Here is a 27,165-nt window from a genome sequence, read left to right on the forward strand (position 1 = left end):
CACTATTTAGCTATACATGTTATCTGGACACATGATACCGCAAATAGGAAACATTTCAAGAAACTAGTAGCTAAAAAACTGAAAAACAGGTAAGAGGACAGACACACTCACTCATAACTCTCCCACACAAGCTACCATTAAAGCACACTTTTTCAAAGAAAAGATATCCTAAAGATCTGTAGAATACAGGAAGGCTCGTGAATTTTTTGCACTGACCTATCCAGTATATAATCTCCCTCTAAGCTCACACATGATAAACATCTGGCTGGGGTTGAGAGGCACACAGTTTGCAGCCCAGTAAGGCGCTCTGGCTCACCTGGGAAACCTGTGCATACATGGATACTGAACAAATGAATACAGAAATGTATCTTCAATGGTCATAATGTAACTTTCCCTGTGACTAATTCCCGTCCCTTTGAGGGAGGGAAGGGAGGTATGACTGATGAGGGCATGCAGGAAGCAGATAGTGATCCTAAGGAAATTTGCAAGGGGGGTGTCTATCAAGAATGCTTTTGTCACTGCCCAAGGAGCTCCTCCTAGAGAAAGAGAATCAAACAGATTGAAATGAGTAACTATCACCTGGGTTCTGGCAGCCTGCCAAGTAGCTTTTGCTTACCTTTGATATTAGTTAAAAAACCATGTGGTATGGTCACAACAAAAGTGTCTTTCCTATAACAATCTCTACACCATGGAGGTATTTTTCTAACCAAAGGACGCAATTGTTTGGAAGAGCTCTCAAGAATTAATACTGGGAAGGACTTTGGATATCATTTGTCCAAAAGGCAGGCACTCAGAAAGGTTAAATGACTTACCTAAGGTCACACTGCTGGCAGCAGTGTCTAGCCTACGACCAAGAGCTAACCAGAATTTCCCAAGATAAAATATGTCTATCATTGTGCCTAGTAATATAGTTTTAAAGAGACAAGTTCCCCTATCCCTCAGGACTATAGCTTTATCACTATACCTTCTAATTCTCTAGAATCAGAACACTTAGGTCTATAAGTATACATTATTTTAAGACCACCCATCAATTGGATCAAGAATGCCCATATGTCAGGTTTGAAAAGGAATTTCTATCTGATACATCTTACTATAGGTATGAAATTTAATTTTCTCTATATTAACAATGTTGTTTGAAACTAAAACAGAAATATATAAAGACATATAATTATCTCATATATAATTGATGATGGCTAAGAAGTATCATTGGAAAAATATACAATGTGCAGTAAAACTTCAGTTATTACAAGTTACAAAGACTAATTTATTTCAAAGAATGAGGAACTGAATTACTACTACACCTGATAACAACCAAACATTTTTGCCCATAAAATATCTCTTCCTTAGTATTTATAAGAACTAGATGAGAAAAGCACATGTATTTTTTTTAAACCAAGGTTAAAAAAAAAAAAAAACTTGCAGCATAGATAGCTGCAAATAGTGCTCTCCATGGTGAGAAATAAAGTCTACACTTAAGTATCCTAGCAAAATTTTCACCACAGACACACGCACACACACATACACAAAATGCACACGCCTAACAGATGGATTCTAAAGAACAGCTAAGCATTTCATAAGCCAAATGCTCAAAAATTAATGATAAAAGATTAACATTCCTGTATGTGTGATACTGTATAAATGAGCAGACCCCTCTCTATCCTCACCTTCAACTCAACCTCCTTTTCCCAACACTGTGCTTACCCTTCCATCTCCATCTCCCCCTTCTCTGCAAACAAATCACAACCACCCAAAAGCAAGGTGTCTGCTGCAGCCCAAAACACTTGACCGATAATATCCGGTTTGCCATTCCAGGAAATCCCAGAGTGTGTTTTAAGCCTCTGCCCAAGGCTTATAAAGAAAGGAGAGAGAAAAACTAATCAATACCAGCACCCAGCTGTGACTTGGCACGTAAAGAAATCAAGAAAATAAATCCCATCCATAATCTGTATAATTTAACACTTGGAAGAAAGCAACATCTGGGATCGACTCCAAGCGGGACAGTGTTGCTGGATGGATCTGTGCTTCCTGCACTGAGTGTTAAACCCAGTGAGTGACAAGGGGGACACTCCAGTCCCTCACCATTTCAGCAAAGGCAGTATCTTTTCCTAGCAAGGGTTAATCTACCCAAAAAGGGAGTGGGAGTAGGGGACAGAAGGAAAATTATAACCACCAACATCTACTCTTTGACAGTACAGTGCCTGGCAAAGGTTCCTCTCCCCACTTTGAAGAGAGGGAAAACTGGAGCCCCTTTCCAAAGGTGGGTCTAGGACAAACTATTGTCTTGCTGAACGGCCACAGTCAGAATGAAAGCTAATGAAAATACAGGAATGACTTTGTTTAATCATACAGTCCTTTCAGTGGACTCCAAAGTCCTATCCCTATGGGAAGTTTAAAAAAAAAAAAAAAAATCCCCTATGACTACGATTCCCTGGAAAGGTTTGCCAAAATTTTTTAATTACAGGAAAATTAATTTAGAACATAAGCAGATACCTACACATTGTCTAAATCACTAGCTCTGTACCCAAATTAAAAAAAAAAAAAAAAAAGTACAGCAATCAGCAGGACGGGGCATTATAGGAAATAAAGATTGTTAGTAAAACCCAAAACGCTTCCAGCCTGTTAAACCTTCTGAGAGGTTATAATTGCATTTGGCCGCTGCAGGCTTGTCAGAAAGCCTGGCTTCTTAATAGCCACAACCCTAAAAGGACTAACTGTCAAGGGGAGACCCAGCTGAAATCAAACAACAAAAACGGGAACTGTAATCAGCCTGAAATGGGAGGAGGGAAAGGAAGGGAGACTCCTGTATTCATCAGTCAACATTAATGTCCTTTGTTGTTCACCTTTGCACAGAACCGCGAGCGCTACCCTGTTCCTTTTCTTCCGAACGCCAGTGTCAGAGTAGTCCTTTCCTAAAATCTGTCTCCTCGCCTCGAAGACCCAGGCTTTCCGATTTCCCCCTCCCCGTTATCACTCCACAGCTGTCCTCCACCAACCCCCAACGCGCTTACCCCGGCCGAGAGGGTGGCCAGAAGTAAAAACACTGCTGAAATACCCGTTCCCCTCCAAAGACCAAAGAGGCGCAGATGTTGAAATTTACCAATCCCCCAGCCCCTCAACACTCGCACCCCAGGAACCCGGGATAGGAGGAAGGAAGGAAGCTGGGGTCGGGCTCGGTCTGTCAGAACGGCTCTTTTGAGGACGGTGCCACATTCCGCACTCTGAGAATGTGGAGCCGAAGAAAAGGCTTTGCGCCTCCCTTCTGTTTTGGGGGTGTTCTCTATGCGCAGTAGTTGTTGTCTCCCTCTCCACCCCGGGGAATCGTTGCATCCCATTGCCCTCTCCGGGGAAGAAGGGGAACGAGGGAGAGGAGCGCCGTTCGCTCTCCTCTTCCAACTTGACTCACACACGCCCCGTCGCCACTTCAAACTCCGCAGGCAGAGCCCGCAGCGGGAGGGCTGGCCGCGCGCTCCTCCAGCCGTCCCGGCGCTCCGGGAGCCGGTGCGGGAAGCGCCGATGGGGCGGTGAGGGGCGAGACCCCGGCGCACACCCCTCTGCCCGGAGCTGGCTCGGCAAAGCCCCAAACCCGCAGCGCGATGCCAGGATTAGGCATTTCCAGCCCCGCGGAGCCAGAGGGGCGCAGGGGCAAGGACGCGAAATGCGCACCCGCTCGGGCCAGAGAGGCATAAAAGTTCGCCCCGCGGAGACTCACCCACGCCGTATTTCTCGTGCTCCGTAGGTATCCACATGGCTAAAGGGGGGCCCGGGGTCTTTGGGCTTTGTAATCCCCGCGCCTTCTCCGGCTCACAACAATGCACAGTTCCCGAGTAGCGGCTGCAACGCTGGAACCCGGCGGCTCCGCGCGAGCTGTGGGCGCTGGGCAGGGTCTGCGCTGGAAGCTCCCGAACCCGGCGTTGACAACCGCGCAGCTGAGGCTGCGCCGCCCGCCGCTCTCCCGGCGGCGGCTGCTCACAGTCCTCCGACGCGCTCCCGGGAACCCGGCGGCACAGTCATTGTTCTGATTCACTGAACTAAGCTACAAGCCAGGATACTCTCCGGCGCACCCCCGCCCGCCAGCGCCTCTCCCAGCCCTCCCTGTCCCGGGGTCCGTGCAGCACACTGGGAATTGTAGTTCTGGGCCTCGCCATCCCGGAAAGGGGCGTGGCATCAGCGGCTGGGGGCGGGGATTAGGCACCGCTCTCCACATCCTATTGGCCCAGGACGTGAAGGCGAGGAGAGGACCTGAAGGAAACCCTGCGTTGATGGGGAGTTCGCCTCCAGTCGCGTTTCCATTGGTTCCGGACCAGCCTGGCGGCCCTCCTTTTTCTCCTCTGCCACGTAATGGCTGCCCCCGAGACCCAGGGGGCTGCTGCCGGAGGGGAGGAGGACTGTGAGGGCAACCACAGCAAAGTCGCGGGTGTCAGTTATGAGGGTGAGTACGGTGCCCCTGAAGTGTAAATGGTCTGTCTCCCTTTCTCTGCGATCAGGAGTGCAGCCGATCGCCAGGCAAGCCGCGGGAGCCTGCCTGCTCTAAAGCCACCTGGGCGCGAGGGGGCCACGGGCGGGGCCAGCCCGGTGGGGTGGGGTCCGAGGCGGCTCCCGGGTGGGAACGCTCTGGGGAGGAAAGAGAAAATGGAATAGAATGGCTTTCCGCGAAGCCGAGGAAGCTCCCTGAGCGTTTGTCTTCCGTGTGGAGCTCGCAGCTTCGCGCTCCGAGCCGGGTGGGTGTGTGTCCAGTCCTGTTCGCGCATGTGTGATTGTGACTCCTGGATCAGCAGCTCTCTCCCCTCCAGTACCCTGCCTCCGCCTCCGCCGGCCTCGGGCGATGTGTTTTATTTGGGTTTGCGAGGAGGATTTCCAGTTGCAGACCGGTCACTTCTCTCCACTCTACAAATTTGCTTAATTGCTGGCTGGAGCGGCCTCTGAAGGGAAATTGTGTTTCTCAACAGCCTCTCTGATCGCCCCAGGCCATCTCCAGGGTTGCCTGTGGACCCTGGCCGAGTCCTTAGAAAAAGAGGAAAGGAAGTAGTATTTTGCACTCAGGGCTTCAGAGAAAATTTGAAGGTGGTTATGAAAATCATCGCAACTACTTTGGCTCTACGTGTCTTTTCAGTTGCCCTCTGATCCGCTGTAGAGATCAAAAATCAAACTTTGGAGGCTGCCATGGCGGATTGTTTTGAGGATTCCGATCCGTATTCTTTTACCTTTAGTGCATCTGTTCCCGCCCACCTCCTTTCTTTTTTGGCTTGATGTGTAATTTAGTACAAGTTGTCTTTTTCTGTTGGACATGGTTTGGGGCTTAAAGGTTCTCTGTCCTTATTTGATATTTGGGGGGTTACTTTGGTTTTGTTTTCACGATTAAATTGACATATAGTATTGAGTTTTTACTCAGCAGCACAGTGATAAAGTGCAATTTCTTCCCACTGCTCATCAGTGGAACTTCCTAGCTCTGAAATTATTTTAATACCTCTCCCAAAGCATTCTTTGATAGGCTCCCACTTTAAATAGTTATGCCTATGCCCTAAGCAGTTCATTTGGGGGCTTTTACCGAATGGTAAGATACTAGTAAGGTTTTCCAGATTCTCAAGGTTCCAGAGGTCTGGCTATCTGTTTAACATTTAAAGATGGAATCTTTGAAGAATTTATCTCACATATTAACTCATAAAAAAGAAAATTGGGAATTTCTTTCAAAAACATTGTAGAACTTTTAAACATCTTCAGTTATTATAAAAATTTTCATAATAGGGGTGCCTGGATAACTCAGTGGGTTAAGTCTCTGCCTTTGGATCAGGTCATGATCTCAGGGTTCTGGGATCCAGCCCTACATCGGGCTCTCTGCTCAGTGGGAAACCTGCTTCCCCCTCTCCCTCTGCCTGCCTCTCTATCTACTTGTGATCTCTGTCTGTCAAATAAATAGATCAAATCTTTTTTAAAAATTTCTTTTTCATAATAATATTTGAAGCCAGTGCCTTTGAGTTAAATGAAGGTTCCTCCACCACACAGTTCATTCCCAAAATAACAACTTTTAAAAGTTCATTGTGTGTTTTCTCACGTATTCCTACATGACAACATCTGTATTGTTTTAATTTTGAAAAATAAAAACGGATCATTGTTTGTAAGCTCAAAGATCTGCAGCCTCCTTTTTCCCAATGATCTATTATAGACACTCTTCCATGTCAGTGTATTTGTTGCTTCATTTTTCTAAGGACTGTGCCAGTCATTTTATTCCATAAAATGAATGTGCCATACTTTAACCATTCCTCTGTTAATGAACATGTAGTAGGTGTAGTGAATAACTTTATTTACATGTCCTTCTCCCTCTTGGTGTGTATTTCTTAAGGAATTGCTGGGTCAAAGGTAACACAGGTTTAAAATTTTGAAAGATGTCAGATTTTCTCTTTGAAAGATGTCAGTATACACAACTATCAGTAATATATGAGTGTTCTTTTTCCCTGTGCTTACCAGTGTGAGGAAATCATTAATCAAGGACCAATGTTTAAATGACTGTTGGATTGAATTGAGTAAGCGCTATAAAGCATACTTTTATGTTCCAGTTTGTTTTCAAACTGTATTGAGCAGCAGTGAATTAGAATTATCTGTAACCAAAAAATTCCTCATCTTGGCTCGTAGCTGACAAGTATTCTTACTAATTTGTAGCAGTCAATGGGAGAACTAATGGTTGATTTTTATATCACTCTTATAAGGTAAGGTTGTCATTAAAAATCCCTTTAATAATTTATGTATTATTCTGTAACTTTATTCAAATTCATTTCAAAGCTTACAAAGTATGATGAAAGTTTTAGGTGGAAATAATGATACTAAAAGTATATTTGTATTTTTTTTGTTAAGCAGTTACTTAGATTCTCAAGAATGTCTTTCCCTGTGAAATCATTAGTTTCTTGAAAACTGTCTTTTTTTTTAATTAATTTATTTATTTTCAGAAAAACAGTATTCATTATTTTTTCACCACACCCAGTGCTCCATGCAATCTGTGCCCTCTATAATACCCACCACCTGGTACCCCAACCTCCCACGCCCCCGCCACTTCAAACCCCTTAGATTGTTTTTCAGAGTCCATAGTCTCTTATGATTGACCTCCCCTTCCAATTTACTCCAACTCCCTTCTCCTCTCTAACACCCCTTGTCCTCCATGATATTTGTTATGCTCCCCAAATAAGTGAAACCATATGATAATTGACTCTCTCTGCTTGACTTATTTCACTCAGCATAATCTCTTCCAGTCCCGTCCATGTTGCTACAAAAGTTGGGTATTCGTCCTTTCTGATGGAGGCATAATACTCCATAGTGTATATGGACCACATCTTCTTATCCATTCGTCCATTGAAGGGCATCTTGGTTCTTTCCATAGTTTGGCGACCGTGGCCATTGCTGCTATAAGCATTGGGGTACAGATGTCCCTTCTTTTCACTACATCTGTATCTTTGGGGTAAATACCCAGTAGTGCAATGGCAGGGTCATAGGGAAGTTCTATTTTTAATTTCTTGAGGAATCTCCACACTGTTCTCCAAAGAGGCTGCACCAACTTGCATTCCCACCAACAGTGGAAGAGGGTTTCCCTTTCTCCACATCCTCTCCAACACATGTTATTTCCTGTTTTGTTAATTTTAGCCATTCTAACTGGTGTAAGGTGATATCTCAATGTGGTTTTAATTTGAATCTCCCTGATGGCTAGTGATGATGAACATTTTTTCATGTGTCTGATAGCCATTTGTATGTCTTGATTGGAGAAGTGTCTGTTCATATCTTCTTCCCATTTTTTGATATGTTTGCCTGTTTGTGTGTGTTGAGTTTGAGGAGTTCATTATAGATCCTGGATATCAACCTTTTGTCTGTACTGTCATTTGCAAATATCTTCTCCCATTCCGTGGGTTGCCTCTTTGTTTTTTTGACTGTTTCCTTTGCTGTGCAGAAGCTTTTGATTTTGATGAAAACTGTCTTTTTTAAGAGGTTTCACTCTCAGTCTAATTAAAATATCAGTCTGTGTGCTGACTATCCTAGGACTGATGATTTCTATTCCAATGTCACCAAGTAGTGTGCAAGCAGGTACAGTACCTTACCTGAGATCTCTGCTGCCAGACTTCTGAGGTTCCATCCCTCTCCAGAAAAGTCCCTGATCTTGCACAACACTGCTTTGCATAGATTTGAACTGTAACTGGGATTTCATATTTTCTTCTAAAATTAAGAACAGATAGTAAATACAAGACAGTCTATTAAGTAACACATAGTAAATTAAGAACAGATAGTAAATCACACTTAGAGATGTATTACTGATATTTTTTCTTTTGCTGTTTTTAGTCACAGGCAGTAAGATAACACATATAGTTTATTAACTGACAGTACTTACAGGAGATCTTTATGATGGAGGTGATTTTTTTCTGACAGTCATAACCTGTGTATCTATATTGTAATACTCTAACTGAGTTAACTTTTTTCTCTGCAAATGCATGCTCAGTAGATGATACTCATGGGAATGCTATTTTGGATTTATAATGTACTTCCTCTGGAGACCTTATTAACTAATATGTGATTTCTCTAAGAGTGGGGGTAGCTGGTGGTGTGAACTCCTCATTTTTATATTTGCTATTTCAATAAATAGCAGCAGACCTTAGCTAGAAACATAGGAAGCATCCCTGATTTCTGTCTTGCCCTCATGTCCCAAATGTGATGACTTACTAAGCCTTATTTTTCTGTGCCTGATATCTTTTGAATTTGTTCTTCATCTCTTTAGCCCCTTTTCTGTTTCTAACCTTCACCATTGGTGCTGAATTGTCTGTGTCCTCCATCCTCCAAACTGTGTTCTTGAAACTTTGACATGTTCAGTTTTGTCTTCCAAGACCTTTTCTTGGCACTTTGTCAGTAGTTAATCATTGTTTAACCAGAAATGAATTCCAGCCTGGATGATTGCAAAACCTTCCTAGTGATCTCACTGACTCTTGATTTTTCCCTCCTTTAATCCACATTCCAAAACACGAATGCGTTCATGCATCCTCACTTGAGATCTTCAGTGTGACTCTCGTGCTTGTATAATGAGGTCTGAATTCTCCGTGTGGCATTTAAGATTCAAATCTACTTTTCCAGCCTCATCTTCAGTCATCCTGCTTTCCTTACCACATCTCCATTATCACAATTAACCATATCACACTGTAGTTAGTTAGTTATGATCAGCTTTGCCTTTCCCAGTAGACTGTGAACTTCTTGAGGGCAAGAGTTGTCTTATTTTACCTTTATGCCTCCAATGCTTATCTGAGCTGCATGAAGTAAACATTCTAATAGTTTAATGGTTAGAATCTGTTTGACATTTATTCACAGTACTTAGAATGGCTGCTATTTTACACAGAGGAATTGATGTAAAAAAAAATGAGTATATGTTTTATGCTTGTGGAAGTTATGCACACCAACTCGGAAATGCAGAATATATCATCATGAATATGATCTTCTGTCAGAGGGAATCATACTTAGCATTTTCACGTAGTTTTTAGTCTTTTTTTTAAGTGAAGTGTTAGTATTGTATAGATAATGATTACTTTTTTTTTTTTTAATACTTCATGCCTTTCCCTTGTAACCTTGAACCCATACCTGAGTGAGCTGCTGCATAGAAATTGGAATCAGTGAACCATCATCTGTCTGGCAGTTATCTGGTTTTCCACAGGTTGTCATCGTATTTCCAGCATTAGTTTCAAGTCTAGTTGCATACATTTAACATGACAGTGGGAAGAGAACTAGACCCTATCTTGGAAAAACTGTATTTGAATTTCAACTCTGATGTTTAATAGTTGTGAATAGCTTTATTGCATATGCTGCTGCATTTATGAAAATATGAATATAATACCTATTTTGCAGAGTTGTTGTGATTATTTCATTCAGTTACATATCTCTGACAGCCTGGCATTATTTCCTTTTACCATCTTGGAATTCAATTTATATTAGTTGTTTTCAGTGTCAAGGTATGCCTGAATGAACTAGAAAGCTGCCTACCCTCTGATTCTGTATGTACTTAGGAAGCAATCTACATTGTGTTATAACCAAGGAGAAGCTTAGGAATGTGTTGGTGATAGCTGCTTAGTCTGCCCTTGCATTCCTGGGAGTCATTAGTGTCTGTTGGTACTCCGTACTAGTATTGCAACTATGTGCTTTGAAAGCCTTTTATATTATCTTTATACCTTTTCTCATCCCTACACAGTGCTTCCCCCTCATCCCCAGCTGTCTGCGCACATACCCACATTCAGAGTCAGCAAGACGTTCAGATAATCTTGCACACTGGGATGGCCTTGCAAGGTACAGGCTAGAGGGAGTTATGGAAGAAAAAGAATTATGGAAACCTCACCCTGTGGATTTGGTGTAAGATTCTGAAGAGGCTTCCTTTAGCACATCATTTATTTTCCTATGAAAAATATGTGGAAACTGCTTGTAGAATATTAAGACAAATTTTATAAAAGAGGATGTTAAAATAATGGTGGTACTGATTCAGATAGCTAACATTTGTTGAGCAGTAACTGTGCCAAGTACTGTTTCAAATGCTGTCCTAGGTCTTATGTCATTTCATCCTAACAACATACCTGAAGTAGATACTCATAGTATCCCCTGTATCCCTTTTTCATTTATAAGTGAGGAAACTGAGGCAAGAGTGGCTTGCACAGTAACCAAAATAGACCTTTTATCCTATTTACTATATAATGACGTTCATAGAAACTAAATCCATCGGATAAGGTCTGAAACAGACTTTCCTTGAATATAAATACGTCCCAAAGCTTATGTTACTCTAGAAAGGCAGTATAGTATAGGAAAAAGAGTGTGTGTGTACATTTTGAGGTCAGGCCAATGTAAGATTAGATCCTGGTTACTTACCCCCCCATAGGCACATTAATCAACCTCTGAACCTCCACTTCTCATCTTTAAAATGTGTAATAATCAAATCTGTCTTGCCGAAATGTTGATTGGTGACTGAGATGGGCTGGTCCTCAATAAATGGTGACTTATTTGAGATACAGGTATGAGCTCATCTTTAGCATGTGTGCCAGAGGTGATATAGGTAATAATTTTGAGTACTACAACTCTAATGGGTCTTTCCATTTGATAATGAGGCTCCTGTTGAGGGATTACTTGGAGTAGCAGACACGGAATTTACATACACTTCTCATTGTGTCAACAAAGACTTACATTCATGCAAAAGCACAGTGCCATCCTCCACAACACATACACTTCCCATCTTGAAAAATTGAAGAAAATGTTGACCAGATTTGTGTAATAAAAATTATACTTTCTTCTAAACATAAATCTATGAGTAAATAGAAACAAAGCAGGATACTACCATCTCCAGTGATTGACTCTTTACATGTTTCTGTTAGTTGTTTTTGGAGAACTTTGATACAGAATTAGGGTTCAGTTTTGCTATGATTTATTTAATAAACTCATCAGACTCTGAATGGATTGGCCTTTCACTGACAGCATCTTAAAAAATTGCCATCTCTCACTGAAACAAGTGTGTTCTAAATGACCTCATTGACCCAGATGTCTGCAGAGCCATTTTTTCCAAGAGTGGCATTGGATTTAACTGATCAGTCTTCTGTCTCTCTTTTCATCTCAGCCAATACTCTGTGACTAGTGTCATTTATTTGCAAGATAGGCAACTGGGGTTAGGTGCTATCTTTGGCTCTAGGGACCAAGTAAAGTTTCTAGAAATAAACAGGCTTAAACCTTTGGTTCATTTGGGGAGGGGGGTGTCAACAATTGAGAAGTGGTAGAATATTTTAAGTGATATAAGTCAATATGGTATACATTGAGTAGAACTGTATGGAAAGAAAAAATGTATTCAAAGTCGGACTCTGATCATGAATTTGCTGCTTTGTAGCATTGTGAACTTGGGAAAAAATATTTAACCTCTGAATCTCCATTCCATCATGAAAATGCTGCAGTTAATTACGTATCTTTTGGGGGGGTTGAGTGAAGCAGTGAATATAGGGATGAATGATGCTGCTGATGAAGATCTGTCACTAGAAGCTGCGACAGCTCTTTGGAATGGAAAAAATGGATTCAAAAGTAGCTGTCAGTTACAGGCTGTGTGAGCTCAAGCAAGTTGTTTGACCTCATTGTTATTATGACTACTACTACTAGAAAAGTCTGGATATAACTTAACTCATTACAAACTAACCAACATTAGAGTTTGAGTCAAGACATACTCTTGGTTTTATAATATGTAAACCCTTTAGGGGCAGAGACTGTCACATATCCCTTGGGATCACTTCATCTTCTACAGTGCCATGCTGTGATGTCATTTGGTGTTGGTTGAATGGTGACTATGGATTGTCTCCATCCTGGGTCCTATATGAGGCAAAATGAAGAACCCCTGACTTTATCTCTGGGGATATGTTCCTATATCCCATAACCCATGGGAAATATCCATGTGATTGGTGGGGCTTTGCAATCATATTTCATCAGAGCTAATTGGAGAGTCCTTTCTGTTTCCATATCACAGTGTGGGAAGAAGTGGATACATTTGAATCTGCAATTTGCATCCATTTACTAAGGAGCTGAAAGCTTTTAAATGTTTTTCTTTTTAAAAGAAAGGAAGTGCATGTTCCAGTTCCTGGTTTCTCCAACACTCACCTCATTTCATGCTTTTTCTTAACTGAAAGATATATCCTCCCACAAGTAATTACAGAGGCCCTGCCTTATAATAAAATAAATAAATAAAAATTTAGTGTTTTTATCCAAAAACTTAGAGATTTGTTTTTTAAGAGAAGGATCTCAGAATGGTAATTGTGGTTATTTAACACAATTTTCTGTTATGTAACAAGCTGCTATTCACCAGTAATAGCCAATTAGAAAAGAAAATATCTTGTACTACTAATTGTAATTATCATTATAAAGCAATTAATAGCAGGAACAGTTGTTGAATAGTAACGTAACAGCAATTAAACTATCTTTGTTAAAGCACCGTACACCTAATTTCTACAACTGGAGGAGAGGAAGGGTAGGAAAAGAAAGTGAAAAAAAGTTTGGAAGCTTTATAAATATGCACCCACATAAAGAAAAGTACTGCTAATAACCTACTAGGACTCTGAGGTTTATTTCTAGCAGCGTTGATCATAGCTCATACTGCTTCATAGGAAGCTCACTGGACAAGGCGCCAGAGACCTGAGTTTTAATCCTACTAATGCTTCTAACTGACTCTGATTTTAGAGAAGTTTTTTGCCTTCATGGTTAAGATCTCCTGGTTTGTAAATGAGGTGATTCGTTTACATTAGCATCCTTTCAACTGCGTCGTTCAAATATCAAATAAAGAGAAGGTAGGTTTATAGCTAGGGAGCCCAGTTATGTCTGTCCTAGAGTCTGTGTACAAAGAAAACAAGTGTATCTGGGTATTCCCTTAAGAATTCATTGCACATGTGAGTGTGTAGGTGTATTGACCAGGTATCAAGGTAGAAAATTCGTGGAGAACCACTGCAATAGGTAACTGCTAGGGTCTGTCATTCTGTGAGACTATGGCTAAATCAGTAGGACACATCCCATCTCATTCTATCCCCTCACCTTTCCATTTTTTAAATAAACAGTTTGAATCTGAAAGTTGTTAATTGAACTGAAACTTAGTTCTGAAATATTTATTAAGCAATGCAGCATGCAAGCTTTTGTATTTTAAATGCTATAGAATACAAAGGTAAAGACAAGATAGGTCTTGCCATCAAGGATCTTACAGCCTAATAGGGAAGATATAAGAAGTATCTAAATAACTATTACAAGGTAGAAAATGTTAAGGACCATCAGAGTGATCAAGACAGAGTTGAATAAGAAAGAGATTAAGATCAGCTGGTGGTGCTTTGCCTTGAAGTTGAATAAGATTTGGACATGGAGAAATAAGGAAAAGCATTTATTACGTGGCTGGGCAAAGGGAGGGAACAATAGAAAAACTAAGGGCATATTTGGGAGATAGCAAGTCCATTCATTTTGCTTGGAAAAAATAGTAGGTAAATGAGAACAGTGAAAAGTTTGAAAAGGTGAGTTGAGACTAGATCATTTACTCTCAAATGTTAGCCCACAGCTCTGCAGATGAAGAAAGGGAATGACAAGATCAAAGTTTAATCAGGTAACAATGTATTGAAGAGCAAACGATGAGTCAGGAAGCGCGGGTATTTGCCAAAGCAAGAGATAATGAAGACCCACACTAGAATTTACTAATATGCCTTTGCTAATGAAGTCATGTGTTTGCTCAGTGCTGTAAAGAAATTTCTGAGATTAGAAAAATAATGCTGGGACACAGCAGGTGGCATATGAAGATTCTCCCTTTGAGAGGTTGAGTGTCTGCTTAGGCCCCATCCCAAGGAAGGTCCAGAAACAGAGAATGCCACAAAGATGATAAAACAGACATCAATTACATATAAACAGGTATAGAACTGCTCAATTCCAAATAAAAGGAAAGACGGGAATTTTTAGCCAAGGAGCAGGTTGGGGTCAGGGGGGTAGAAAATTACTAATTAGAAATCTGGCTAAACAGACTTGATGAGATTCTTGCTAAAGGCAGGCAGGCCAGGGTGAGATACTAGATAATGAGATACCACCTGAAGGATAGTAGAGGATGAGGAACTTATCAGATACGGAGGATGGGAGAGTCTTTCTGAACTGATGTAGCAGGATTCTTGCAAAAATTAGGCTGGCGAGGCCTAATCAAGAAAAGAATTGAGAGGAGCCTTCAGGAAACCAAAGTCTAGTCAAGGAGAGAATGTATTTCAGTAGTAGGAACACCATCACAAATAAACTGGGCTTTAGGGACAGGTCTCAAGCCATTAAAAGACCTAAGAGAAACGAGCTAAGAGGTTTATTCTGGGTGAGGCTTCATCAGATCACAGCTTACAGAATCAGTGCAGTGGGTTGAGCACTCAGTTACTGGAAAAGGTATACAAGCTGAGGCTCTCTTCCCACCTATTAGTCACATGCTCAATGACTAGCATCCTGGACCCAGATGGAGATGAGGTCAAGACTGGGGTTGGTGTAGAGCCTCTGGCTTGAGATGGTCCCCTGCTGGGGCAGAGTCAAATTGCTGGTGGGTTTAGGGACCCCTACCATGCTGATTGGCAGTATTGGCAGAGGCCTAGCTCCAGACATCTCATTACAGTTGCCCATATGGCCACTGAACTCCTAACCCTGGGCTCATTAATCCTGAATAATCAGCCAGTTGTAATATAATTCTCAAGTATAAGGTAATAATACCCTTTCTTTCTCATGACCCTTAGACTACATGGAATTTGATGCCTCAGAGAAAGATTACTGTTCTTGATCTTTTTCCTTGTGAAACATTTTAGAGTTTATTGATAGAACTGATTATGATGTTAATAACCCCCCATTAAATGTCATATTTTTAGATACCATTAGTTATAGTTGTTTCTGTAAATAGCACAATCCTGTTTTCCTTTTATTACATGAAATTCCAAGTATATCCAACCATATGAATTTACACATTCTTAAAACATAAATTAATTTGACTTTTAGGTAATTGACTGAAAAAAATCTTTTTTTTTCTGTCATGCTTTTGAGAGATACTCATAGAAAATTGTGTTCTCATTGTTTTTGTCTGCCCATGTGATCGAAGTAGGTAGGGCTAATGTAGCATGCCATTTATGTTTTTAAGGGACAATATTTCAGGACTTCATAGAATCACAAGACAAAAGTATTACAATAGCTTTTTACACATGCAAAGAATTTTATGATCAAATAATTTACAGTTACTGACTTAAACTGATAGCTTCCTTGCTTTAGGACTTTAGTGTGCTAATTTTTGTGAAGAGGTGATAAATATTATACTGCAGTTTTCCAAATATTTGACCACACTATCTTTTTCTCAACTGGCACACATTAACATTTCATGGGATGCTAGTGTTCCATGGAATTTGATTTGGGAAATGCTAGTCTGGGTCATTTTCCTCTTAAGCAGATCATGTTTATTAGGAGCTTAGACATCCCAAAGAGTTCATCTGTAAACATGTTCAAGAAGAGATCATTCACCTTGTGTCTGTAGGAATAACCATTGTCACTCATTTTTATGGCTTTCCTATTTTACTTCCAAGTCCTAAGTGGGGGGGAAATAAACAGAGTAGTAGGCACAGGGTAGAGACAAAAAGCATAACTATTTGTTCTGCTTCGGGGAGATGCAGCATCCTCTAAGGAGAATTCCCCCCATTATATTCAGAATGCCAGAGTTCTTTGGAAAATGTCTATGCTAGTAATGAAATAAATAAATAAAACCCAGCCCTTGAGCATAATAGGAGAACTCTTTAAATCTTTTGTTTCTTTTAGTATCCCTTTCTTAGAACATTTGAAGTAATATCTGAATATTGAACAATGGAAAAGGAAGGTGTTCCTAAGTAACGGGTTTCTCTGACCTACTGTTCCGAGGCACTCAAGCTTGTGCTTCTTATTAAGTCAGGTAACCATAGCTATTTAATACATTATTTAAGGTTATAAAAATTTAATTCACGTTCCTCTATCAACTTTCATTGACTTGAAGAATGTAGGTTGGTTGCGATTTTTTTTTAATTGCATGTGTGTAGCATCATTGTCAGAAATGTCAAAGTTTCTGAATTACTGTTTATTAATGAAATGATGAATCCAAGTAGCTCTTTGATGTAAAATCCACAACTCGTGTGATGTAGAGGAATTTTTTAGTGAAAGGTTTCTTAAAACAGCTTAGAAATGATTCATTGGACCATTGTTATTCACTTCTAGTTAGCAGTATTCAGAGCCAGCTGGCAAATCTCCATTTCTTCAGGAGTCTCACTTAAAATGTTATTTCAGAATAAACCGATTTAGGCAAGCAGTGTATAAGTGAAAGAACTGAATTGTTCTCTTTATATTGCCACTGTTTTCTAAAGTTTCATGTTTGTTGATATCCCTTGTGATAATACATTAATCAGATTCTGAACTCATCTTCTATATGGGTAGTTATCAAAAGTTATTGTCATATTAGTACTGTTAGCTGATCTTTGGACCCTGCTCCAAAAGTCACACATACTTGTAGAACCTCAAACACATTTTCATATACTTATGAGCAACATTTTTTTAAGTTATATCCTGCATAGGTTACACTTTATAAATATCATAACCCTCGTTATAAATGTAAGCCTCCTCCCTTTCTCTCTCTGTTATACTCATATTTAAAATCTTTTTTTAAATTTTTAAAAAGATTTTATAGATTTATTTGACAGACAGAGGTCACAAGTAGGCAGAGAGACAGGCAGAGAGAACGGGAAAAGCAGGCTCCCTGAGGAGAAGAGAGCCTGATGCTGGACTCTATCCCAGGACCCTGGAATCATGACCTGAACTGAAGGCAGAGGCTTTAACCCACTGAGCCACCTAGGCACCCCTCATATTTAAAATCTTAAATGTCACTTTTTATGTGAAGCCATTCTTGAACCATAGATTGAATTAGCTACACACTTCTTTTAACCTAAATCATATAGTTATCTAGGAGAATCCCATTACCTGCTGTAGAGAGAAATTTTAATTCTAATAGTTCAGCTGATATATACTATATGAGTTTCCAAAGGCCACCTGTAACAAATTACCACAGACTGATGGCTTAGAACCACAGAAGTTTATTCCGTCACCTTTCTGAAGGCCCAAAGGCTGAAGTCAAGATGTCAGCAGGGCCACATTCCCTCTGAAGCATCTAAAGGAGAATCTGGTAGCATCAGTCATTTCTTGGCTTTTAGCAGCATAACGCCAATTTCTGCTTCTGTCTTCATATAGCCTTCCTCCCTATGTCTTTTTTTCTTCTCCTTTTCTGTCTCTTAAAAAGGCTTCAGTCGTTGCATTTAGAGCCTACCCTAGTCCAGGATGAGCTCATCTCAAGATATTTACCTTAATTATATCTGCGGAGACCCTTCTTCCACATAGAGGCACATCTGAGGTTCCAGGTGAGTCACCATTCAGTCCACTATACATACTGAAGATACTCCCTCTTTTCCAGATTACCTTCTTCCTGACCTAGCCAAGGAGTGTGTGCATAGGTGAGTGCCTTTTTTCATATAAGTTGGGGAGGGGAGGGATGTCCTCCCCCCTCTCTTTTTAAAGCACTCTAGACAGCACATAGTACCTTTTGTTTGACTTCATGGACATTGGGACTTATCCATTGACCTCATTCTTATGAATATTAAACTCTTTATAGAAAGTCATCACCAAGGATTTGGAAAGAGCTTATTAAAAATGCTGGGGCTTTTTTTTTTTTTTTTTTTTTTTTTACTTTCCTCCTCTTTTATTATTTTAGGTACTCAGACTGTACATAGTACCTGCTAAGTCCTTTTGTTTATTGATGGATAGCTATTGTCCTTTATACTTACAGCCCCTGAAATTTGGTCTTTTCCTGAGATTGGAAGCATACTATAGTGAAAAGAACACTAAACTTACAGACAAGAATCCAGTTCATGTTTTACTTGTACAACTTTAAATAAATTATACTCCCTAAACTTCTATTTTCTTATAATTATGATATAAATAATAATCTTTCTTATCTGGCAGTTTAATACTGAGGTGTTTAGGGGATGAGTTCATAAAATATATTTTTTATTTTTTTGTTTTTTTAAAGATTTTATGTATTTATTTGACAGAGAGAAATCACAAGTAGATGGAGAGGCAGGCAGAGAGAGAGAGGGAAGCAGGCTCCCTGCCGAGCAGAGAGCCCAATGCGGGACTCGATCCCAGGACCCTGAGATCATGACCTGAGCCGAAGGCAGCGGCCTAACCCACTGAGCCACCCAGGCGCCCCGAGTTCATAAAATATAGAGGGTTATATAAATAAAGCAGAGGTATAATAATATCATGCTTGAAATGACCACCTTTGGATTTACTGACTAGTGCCTTTCTACCCTGACCATCCCTTCTATCCTGAGTATGACTGGGCTCTTCCTCCTTTTAACTGTCAGTCACGTATCAGTTAATCTAAATATTTATGAGTATTTGAGCTGGAAGTGACACTGGGATAAGTCACTTTTGAAAATAGTTTAAAAAGACAACATAGGGGACACCTGGGTGGCTCAGTTGGTTAAGCGGCTGCCTTCGGCTCAGGTCATGATCCCAGCGTCCTGGGATGAGTCCCACATCGGGCTCCTTGCTTGGCAGGGAGCCTGCTTCTCCCTCTGCCTCTAGCCTGCCACTCTGCCTGTGTTTGCGCTCTGTATCTCTCTCTTTCTCTCTCTCTAACAAATAAATAAAAATCTTTAAAAAAAAAAAAAAAAAAGACAACATAGTTTCTGTCTTGCTTGAAGTCTAAATGGAGAAGAAACACATATACCAGTGACGAGGTTAAGCTCCCATCAGTGGATAGTGGAATGGATAGAGAAAAAATTTGCTTGAAAGGGATAATCATTGTTGCCTTCATGGAAGAAGTGAGAGAGACCAGAGGATTAGGACAGACTCCAGCAAGCATGTAGATAGATAGAGTACCTGCACCTCAGGGGGAGGGGGTGAAAGCCAGGTGTCATCCAGGCACATTTCAGAAACTGCTTAAAGCTTCAGAGTAAAGAGAGCAGTAGTGGGAGATAAAATGGAATACAAGACTACATTTGATAACCATCTTAGAAGAACCAAGAGGCTGTCTAGTGCTCAGGCCTGTATTTATAAGGATGTGGATATTTCACAATTTGTATCTTTGTTTTCCTTCAGGCCAAATGGTCTCCAGAAGCATTTAGGAGAATCTCCCTAATTAAAAACAAGAACACACACAGACAATTTGCCTTACAGATCAAAAAGACACTTTTGATTTTCTTAGGCTCTGGGTTTTATTGAGCATTTGTTGAGTAGTAATTATGTGCTAAGTTCTGAAGGCACAAAAAAAGAATAAGACAAAGTTCCTGCCCCGAAGGAGACACTTGTCTAGTAGAGGATAATAATGCAGAAGTGTAGCAAAAGAATCTGAAGCAAAGAGGTAACTGTCACATGTGCTTCTAACCTATCAGGGAGGTTTGGGTAGGCTTCTCCAGGAGTGATGATACATAGGCCAAGGTCTTTGCCAGGTGAGGTAGTCCTTTTTGATAGATGAAGCTACTTGAGGAAAGGCTTGAAGATGCCCTATAAGTATGTATTATCCTAACCTAAAATGATGTGGTAGAGACAAAGCTGAACAGGGCGCCAGGGCTGTATTAAAAAGGAGTTTGTGGATCTAGCAAAAGAACTTGCATTATCTCCTACATGATGGGGAATGTTTAAGTGAGTGAATAACATGAATCACATTGACCGACTAAGAACAACCTCATGGCAGTCCTAATATGAAGATGCACGTACAGAGGCAAGACCAGTAGTTCAGAGGCTCTTGTTAATGGAGTATGTTCCCTAAGCAGTTCAAACCAGATGTTAAGGTAAATAAGTCTTCCTAAAATGTATAACGTATCATGTCACCTTCCAGCTCAAAAGCCAGCTAGGATTTGTCCATGCCTATGGGAAAAGCACAAAGTGAAAGTATATCCTCATTCAAGACTCCTCATTGCTTGTCACCACTAATTTAATCTGTACCACAGGTAGCTGAGAGTTTTCTTTTTCTCTGTTACAGGTAGCCCCTCCTCAGAGGGGAGATCAGAATTAGGAGAATAATCTAGGAGGCCAGATGGAGAAGTTAAGCCTATCCATTGAGTGCTCACAAGGCTTTTGTCATGTGGGAATTTGAACTTTTAAATTTTACTTTCTAGATGAAAGTAATTTTTTTTTTTTTTTTTTTTTTTTTAAGATTTTATTTATTTATTTGACAGAGAAATCACAAGTAGATGGAGAGGCAGACAGAGAGAGAGAGAGGGAAGCAGGCTCCCCGCGGAGCAGAGAGCCCGATGCGGGACTCGATCCCAGGACCCCGAGATCATGACCTGAGCCGAAGGCAGCGGCTTAACCCACTGAGCCACCCAGGCGCCCAAGATGAAAGTAATTTTTTTAAGTTATGTTTTTCTTAATTATTTCTAAGAAGTCTTTTTTTTTTTTTTTTTTTTTTTCCTAAGAAAAGTTGCTGTCTTGGGACGCCTGGGTGGCTCAGTTGGTTAAGCAGCTGCCTTCAGCTCAGGTCATGATCCCAGCGTCCTGGGATCGAGTCCCACATCGGGCTCCTTGCTTGGCAGGGAGCCTGCTTCTCCCTCTGCCTCTGCCTGCCACTCTGTCTGCCTGTGCTCGCTCTCGCTCCTCTCTCTCTGACAAATAAATAAATAAAATCTTTAAAAAAAAAAAGAAAGAAAGAAAGAATGAAAGTTGCTGTCTTTTCCATAATTAACAATGGCCATATACTCCTGCAACTCTATATTTTTTTGATCCATGGCAGATCTTACCATAATTAAGCTTCAGATTTTGTACAAATCTGATAAGAATTTTCCAACAAGACCGCACATCATTTGGGAGGAGTGATTGTATATATTTAAAATTGTGTGTGTATGTGTAACAAAAATTTTAATTTGTTGTAAACATTTTTAAATGTTGATGTGTTAATTGGAGTGAAGTTTGGCCTGATTAACCAGAACGGTGAAATGCTGGTTTGTTGTTATATTTTTTTCTCTTAATGAAAACTTAGATATAGATCTACTGCAGATTCTTCATCTGATCTAACTCCATTGACATAAGTCCAAGTCATCCTCATCGAGTATCCAGAGGTATTGAATTTTGCAGTAGGGTACTTATTTTTAATGATAAACTGCAAGTTTTTTTGTGAGTAACTCAGTTACCTCTGAAGTCTCTGATGAATACCATCTGGTTCTAATAACAGATCACAGTTTTTTAGATTGTTCCTTTCATCTCCCCATTCTCCTATTTTTTTCCCCTATTTTGATGATTTATTATAACATTACTTCCTTGCCTATGAATGTTTTTACTGTTTTTTCTTTAAATTTTCTTTTTTTTTTAATTTTTTTAATTTTTTTTATTTTTATTTATTTATTTATTTATTTATTTGTCAGAGAGAGAGCAAGCGAGAGCGAGCACAGGCAGACAGAGTGGAAGGCAGAGTCAGAGGAAGAAGCAGGCTCCCTGCAGAGCAAGGAGCCCGATGTGGGACTCGATCCCAGGACGCTGGGATCATGACCTGTGCCGAAGGCAGCTGCCCAACCAACTGAGCCACCCAGGCGTCCCTCTTTAAATTTTCTTTAACATGCATGACATCTCAATTTTTCCTGAAAGTAAGGAAACATACCATCATGGCACTATTTTGTATCATGTATTGGAATCAGGACAACCATAGATCATTCCTCATTCAAAGAATCTTTCATTTGATCAGTATACAGCTTATTTTAGATATTCCTCCCTAAAAGCAAGTATATTTGCTTCAAATAGGTATTTTGGAGGGGGGAAATCTTGTCTATTATAATGGTAGTTTCCACTTCATTAGGAAAGAAAATTGGTATCAATTTAAAGTATTCCACAGTTTTCTCCTCTTAGCTCCCTTGATGAAAATAACAGCAGTGTCCAGGGACTGCCACCCACCCCCTTCCAGAAAGGATCCTGCCCCTCTTAACTACAGTGATTTCAAAGCCTTTGCCCTCTAAAGGTCATATATTAAAAAAAAACTTTTTAGTGATTTAGTGAATAATGAGGTTTGTGGAATTAAGTTGCCATTGTGAGTCAATATAATTGGGATTAAAGTCTCAAGTGGAAGACAGACAACATGAATTGCAAGAAAAAGGAACAGGGTTTCAACTACACAAAAGAAACCTTGTGAAATCGAATAAAGTGTGTGCATTTGGAAATTAGAACAAAGTAGTCTGAAAGAGTTTGTGGATTAACACTTAATTCATGTAGGACAATGCTCTGAATTTGTAAGTGTAACTCTTCCTGTTTTGAGTTGATTTTCCTACTTGAAATTAACTTGGAAGCCAGACTGTAAATAAAGTACTGAGAATTGAGGCCACTTCTCTGAGATTACTGGTAGTGCAAGTATCTGTGTGTGCACAAATGATAGCACACTAGTAGTGTTTGATGACAATCTATACATTATAGTTGAAGCTGCTCTCTGGGATGATATTCCCTCAGGATCCCCTGAGTCCTGACTCTGAAGAGCAATTGTATATCAGTTGTAGTGTCCATGTCAAGAATCTAGTGATGCGGGGCTCCTGTGTGGCTCAGTGGGTCACGCTTCTGCCTTCGGCTCAGGTCATGATCTCGGGGTCCTGGGATGGAGCCCCACATCAGGCTCTTGCTTGTTGGGGAGCCTGCTTCCCCCTCTCTTTCTGCCTGCCTCTCTGCCTACTTGTGATCTCTCTTTGTCAAATAAATAAATAGAAATCTAAAAAGAAATTTAAAAAGTAATCTAGTAATGCAGTTCTTAATCTCATAAACCTTGCTATACTGGTTTTATTTGTAGTCACTGGGATACCTTGTAATCTTCAGAGTGATGGCTGGTCATTCTAAAAGCGCAGAGGTACTTGAATAATCCACTTCCATTATCTCTGCATATTTTGAGAAAGTTTATCATTTTGACCAGTCTAACCATAACTCATATATTCTTTCTGCCTAAAGTATCTTTTTCCTGCCTTACAGCCTCTACTCATTCCTTAAGACTTAAAATTAGGGATCATCTTCACCTTTCCTGTGAAATGTTTTTGCTGACTCTGCCAATACCAAAATATAGCCCAGCATTTCCTCTTCTTAACCTTTCATTTCCATTATTGGTTTCTTATGTCATCTCCCATATGGAGATTATGGCTGTGATACACTTTGCTCAATATATAGATGTAGATAGATAGATAGATAGATAGATAGATAGATAGAGATATATATGTTTTTAAGTGTTTATTTTAATTCTGGTTAACATACAGTGTAATATTAGTTTCAGGCGAGCAGTGTACTGATTCAACACTTCCATACATCATTTGGTGCTCATAATGACAAGTACTTTCATTAATCCCCTTCACCTATTCCATCCATCCCCCTACCCACCTCCCCTCTGGTAACCATCAGTTTGTTTTCTGTAAGTCTTTTAGTTTCTCTCTCTCTCTCTCTCTCCCTTTGTTCATTTATTTTGTTTCACTTGTCTTTCTCTGACTGACTTATTTTGCTTAGCATTATACTCTATCCATATGATTGCAAATTGCAAGATTTCATTTTTTTATGGCTGAAAAATACTGCAATGTGTATGTGTGTGTGTGTGTGTGTGTGTGTGTGTGTGCACCACATCTTCTTTATCCATTCATCAGTCAATGGACACTTGGGCTGCTTCCATAGTTTAGCTTTTGTAAATATTGCTGCGGTAAACATAAGGATGCATGTATCCCTTTGAATTAGTGTTTTTGAATTCTTTGGGTAAGTACCCAGTAATGTGATTGCTGGCTCGTTGGATAGTTCTATTTTTAACTTTTTGAGGAAACTCCATACCGTTTTTCAGAGTGGCTGCACCAGTTTGCATTCCCACCAACAGTGTATGAGGGTTCCTTTTTCTTCTTGCCAATACCTGTTATTTCTTCTATTACTGATTTTGCTTTGCTCTTATATTTTATATTTGCATGCTCAGTAAGAGATGTCAGTGTTACTCCTGACTTGACACTTGACATTTGGATGGAATTAGACATCTGTCTGCTGTATGTCCAGGGCTGAAACGGAGGCACCCCTGTTCCATCTTCTTTTTTCTTGACTCTCGGCTAGTTGGAGGCTAATGTCCTTGAAGAGCCAATAACTACATCAGCTTCCCTCCATAGTCCTCCTCACGTCATATGCAAGTTGTATTTTCTAGAGCATTGTTTAATACTTGATTTCATTTTATCTCCTCAGCTACATTTAGGAGATGAACAATTTGCAAAGCCAAAAGCATAAGTCATACAACTAGTTTTTAGCAAGCAGTACTGTAATCTACTTACCTTAGTACATTAACATCATACTACACCAAAAATTGTCCTGTGCTGTCATTTTAAATACCTCTGCTGTGAATGAATAGCATATATAGTTAATGTTTGTGTATGATATAAGGAAGTGGTCCAGCTCTGTCTATGGACAGCCAGTTTTTCTAGAACCATTTATTGAAAAGACCATCATTTCCCCAACTAAATGGTCTTGGCATCCTTGTGAAAAATCTAATGACCATAATGTGAGGGTTTATTTCTGTACTCTCAGTTCTGTTCCATTCATCTTTATTGATTTTTTTTCTCATGCCAGTAACACCCTGTCTTAATTACCATAGTTTTTTTTAGGAAGTTTTGAAATCAGTTATGTGTAAGACCCTCAACCTTGTTCTTTTCAAGATGTTCTTGATTTCCCTGCTGATTTTTCCAGCATCAGGGTACATCTTAAGAAAGATACACATCAGTAGTAACTCTTTATTTCAACGTATAAATAATCTCTTGAAATTTTTTCTTAATGGGCTATTTATACATAATATTCTTTGGTTATACTAGACCTCATTTTGGGGGGCTTTAATTTTTTTCTGGTGTTAGAGATGGAGTCACTTAGATAACTTTCTAGGTTCCTGATAGACTTTAAAAATTTGGCTCAGTAATCTCTTCCTTATGTAGCTGAACATCTGAGTAAAGTATAGGTAAGAAAAGAAATTCTGTGGCGAGTCAGTATTAATGAAGCACACATGGTATACAATTGGCAGTAAGTTTCAGAATGAATAGCTAAAATGGTTGTGAATGCAATGATAAGTACCTTAAGTTTTGTTGACCCTGAAATCCTCTTTCACTATCACTCCTCCACATTTCATGTTAGAAATTAAGCACAATGTAATATTTTTAATTAGAACCCAAAAGGCAATTTTAGAAACATGTAAACATGTAAACTGTCAGAGTCTGTCTGTGCAAATAACATGTATTTCCTATTACAATGAATAAGGTATTAAACCTGATTGAAATGTATGGATTTTTATATTTCTGTTTCACCCATACTTTTTTTTTTGGTCCCCCCTCTTTTTTTTTTTTTTTAATAATATACAATGTATTATTAGCCCCAGGGGTACGGGTCTGTGAATCACCTGGTTTACACACTTCACAGCACTCACCATAACACACACCCTCCCCAATGTCCATAACCCCACCACCCTATCCCAACCCCCCTCCCCCCAGCAACCCTCAGTTTGTTTTGTGAGATTAAGGGTCTCTTATGGTTTGTCTCCCTCCTGATCCCATCCTGTTTCATTTATTCATTTCCTACACCCCAAACCCCCCATGTTGCATCTCCATTTCCTCATATCAGGGAGATCATATGATAGTTGTCTTTCTCTGATTGACTTATTTTGCTAAGCATAATACCCTCTAGTTCCATTCAGGTCATCGCAAATGGCAAGATTTCATTTCTTTGATGGCTACATAGTATTCCATTGTATATATATATACCACATCTTCTTTATCCATTCATCTGTTGATGGACATCTAGGTCTTTCCATAGTTTGGCTGTTGTGGACATTGCTGCTATAAGCATTCAGGTGCACATTCCTCTTTGGATTACTACATTTGTTGGATCACTATGTTTGTGTTTTTAGGGTAAATACCCAGTAGTGTAATTGCTGGATCATAGGGTAGCTCTATTTTCAACTTTTTGAGGAACCTCCATGCTGTTTTCCAGAGTGGTTGTACCAGCTTGCATTCCCACCAACAGTTAAGGAGGGTTCCTTTTGCTCCGCATCCTCACTAGCATCTTTCATTTCCTGACTTGTTAATTTTAGCCATTCTGACTGGTGTGAGGTGGTATCTTATCATGGTTTTGATTTGTATTTCCCTGATGCTGAGAGATGTGGATCATTTTTTCATGTGTCTGTTGGCCATCTGGATATCTTCTTTGCAGAAATGTCTGTTCATGTCCTCTGCCCATTTCTTGATTGTCACCCATACTTCTTTTAACAAACCTTCTTCTTCCTAGGTTCTCAGTTTATGCAATCTATGAGGTTGGAATGGGTTTTTTCTGGTGTTGTAATTTAGATAATAATATAGCTCTTTTCATCATAATGGACCCATTGACATTCTGGGTACCAGTGACCTCAGCTTCTTTAGAATTAAAGCAGAAAAACTGTAGAAATGAATTTATATATACAGAGATAAAGTAGAAAGAGAATAGAAGCATATTCCCTAAACAGATGTTTTGAGGTTTGTTTTAATGCCATATATGTATATGTATATGGTTTTCTTTATTACCTCTTTCTGCTGAAGATACCAAAGGTCTCTAAGTTTATGATGTCATTTAGTTGCCCAGTTTTATTAAAGTATTTAGATTAGGAGC

The 27,165-nt window shown here is 39.8% G+C and overlaps 2 protein-coding genes across 7 annotated transcripts in view; one reads left to right on the forward strand and one right to left on the reverse strand.

Moving 5' to 3' along the window:
• The window catches only part of DOCK4 (dedicator of cytokinesis 4), a 455,246-nt gene extending 451,156 nt beyond the window's left edge, over positions 1-4,090 (reverse strand). For all 3 annotated transcript variants that reach the window (XM_059171596.1, XM_059171597.1, XM_059171595.1), the window contains exon 1: positions 3,710-4,090. In XM_059171596.1, the coding sequence (XP_059027579.1) occupies positions 3,710-3,746 (37 nt within the window). In that variant the 5' untranslated portion in view covers positions 3,747-4,090. The remainder of the gene's footprint in view (positions 1-3,709) is intronic.
• A 150-nt stretch (positions 4,091-4,240) lies between these two features.
• Positions 4,241-27,165, forward strand: part of ZNF277 (zinc finger protein 277) — a 105,023-nt gene continuing 82,098 nt past the window's right edge. Inside the window, exons 1-2 of one of the 4 annotated variants that reach the window (XM_059171598.1) lie at positions 4,241-4,429; positions 17,975-18,014. In XM_059171598.1, coding sequence (XP_059027581.1) covers positions 4,339-4,429; positions 17,975-18,014 — 131 coding nt within the window. In that variant the 5' untranslated portion in view covers positions 4,241-4,338. The remainder of the gene's footprint in view (positions 4,430-17,974; positions 18,015-27,165) is intronic. The other 3 variants (XM_059171600.1, XM_059171599.1, XM_059171602.1) reach the window with 3 other exon arrangements.

This window comes from Mustela lutreola, chromosome 4 (assembly GCF_030435805.1).
Source record: "Mustela lutreola isolate mMusLut2 chromosome 4, mMusLut2.pri, whole genome shotgun sequence".
NCBI lineage: Eukaryota > Metazoa > Chordata > Mammalia > Carnivora > Mustelidae > Mustela > Mustela lutreola.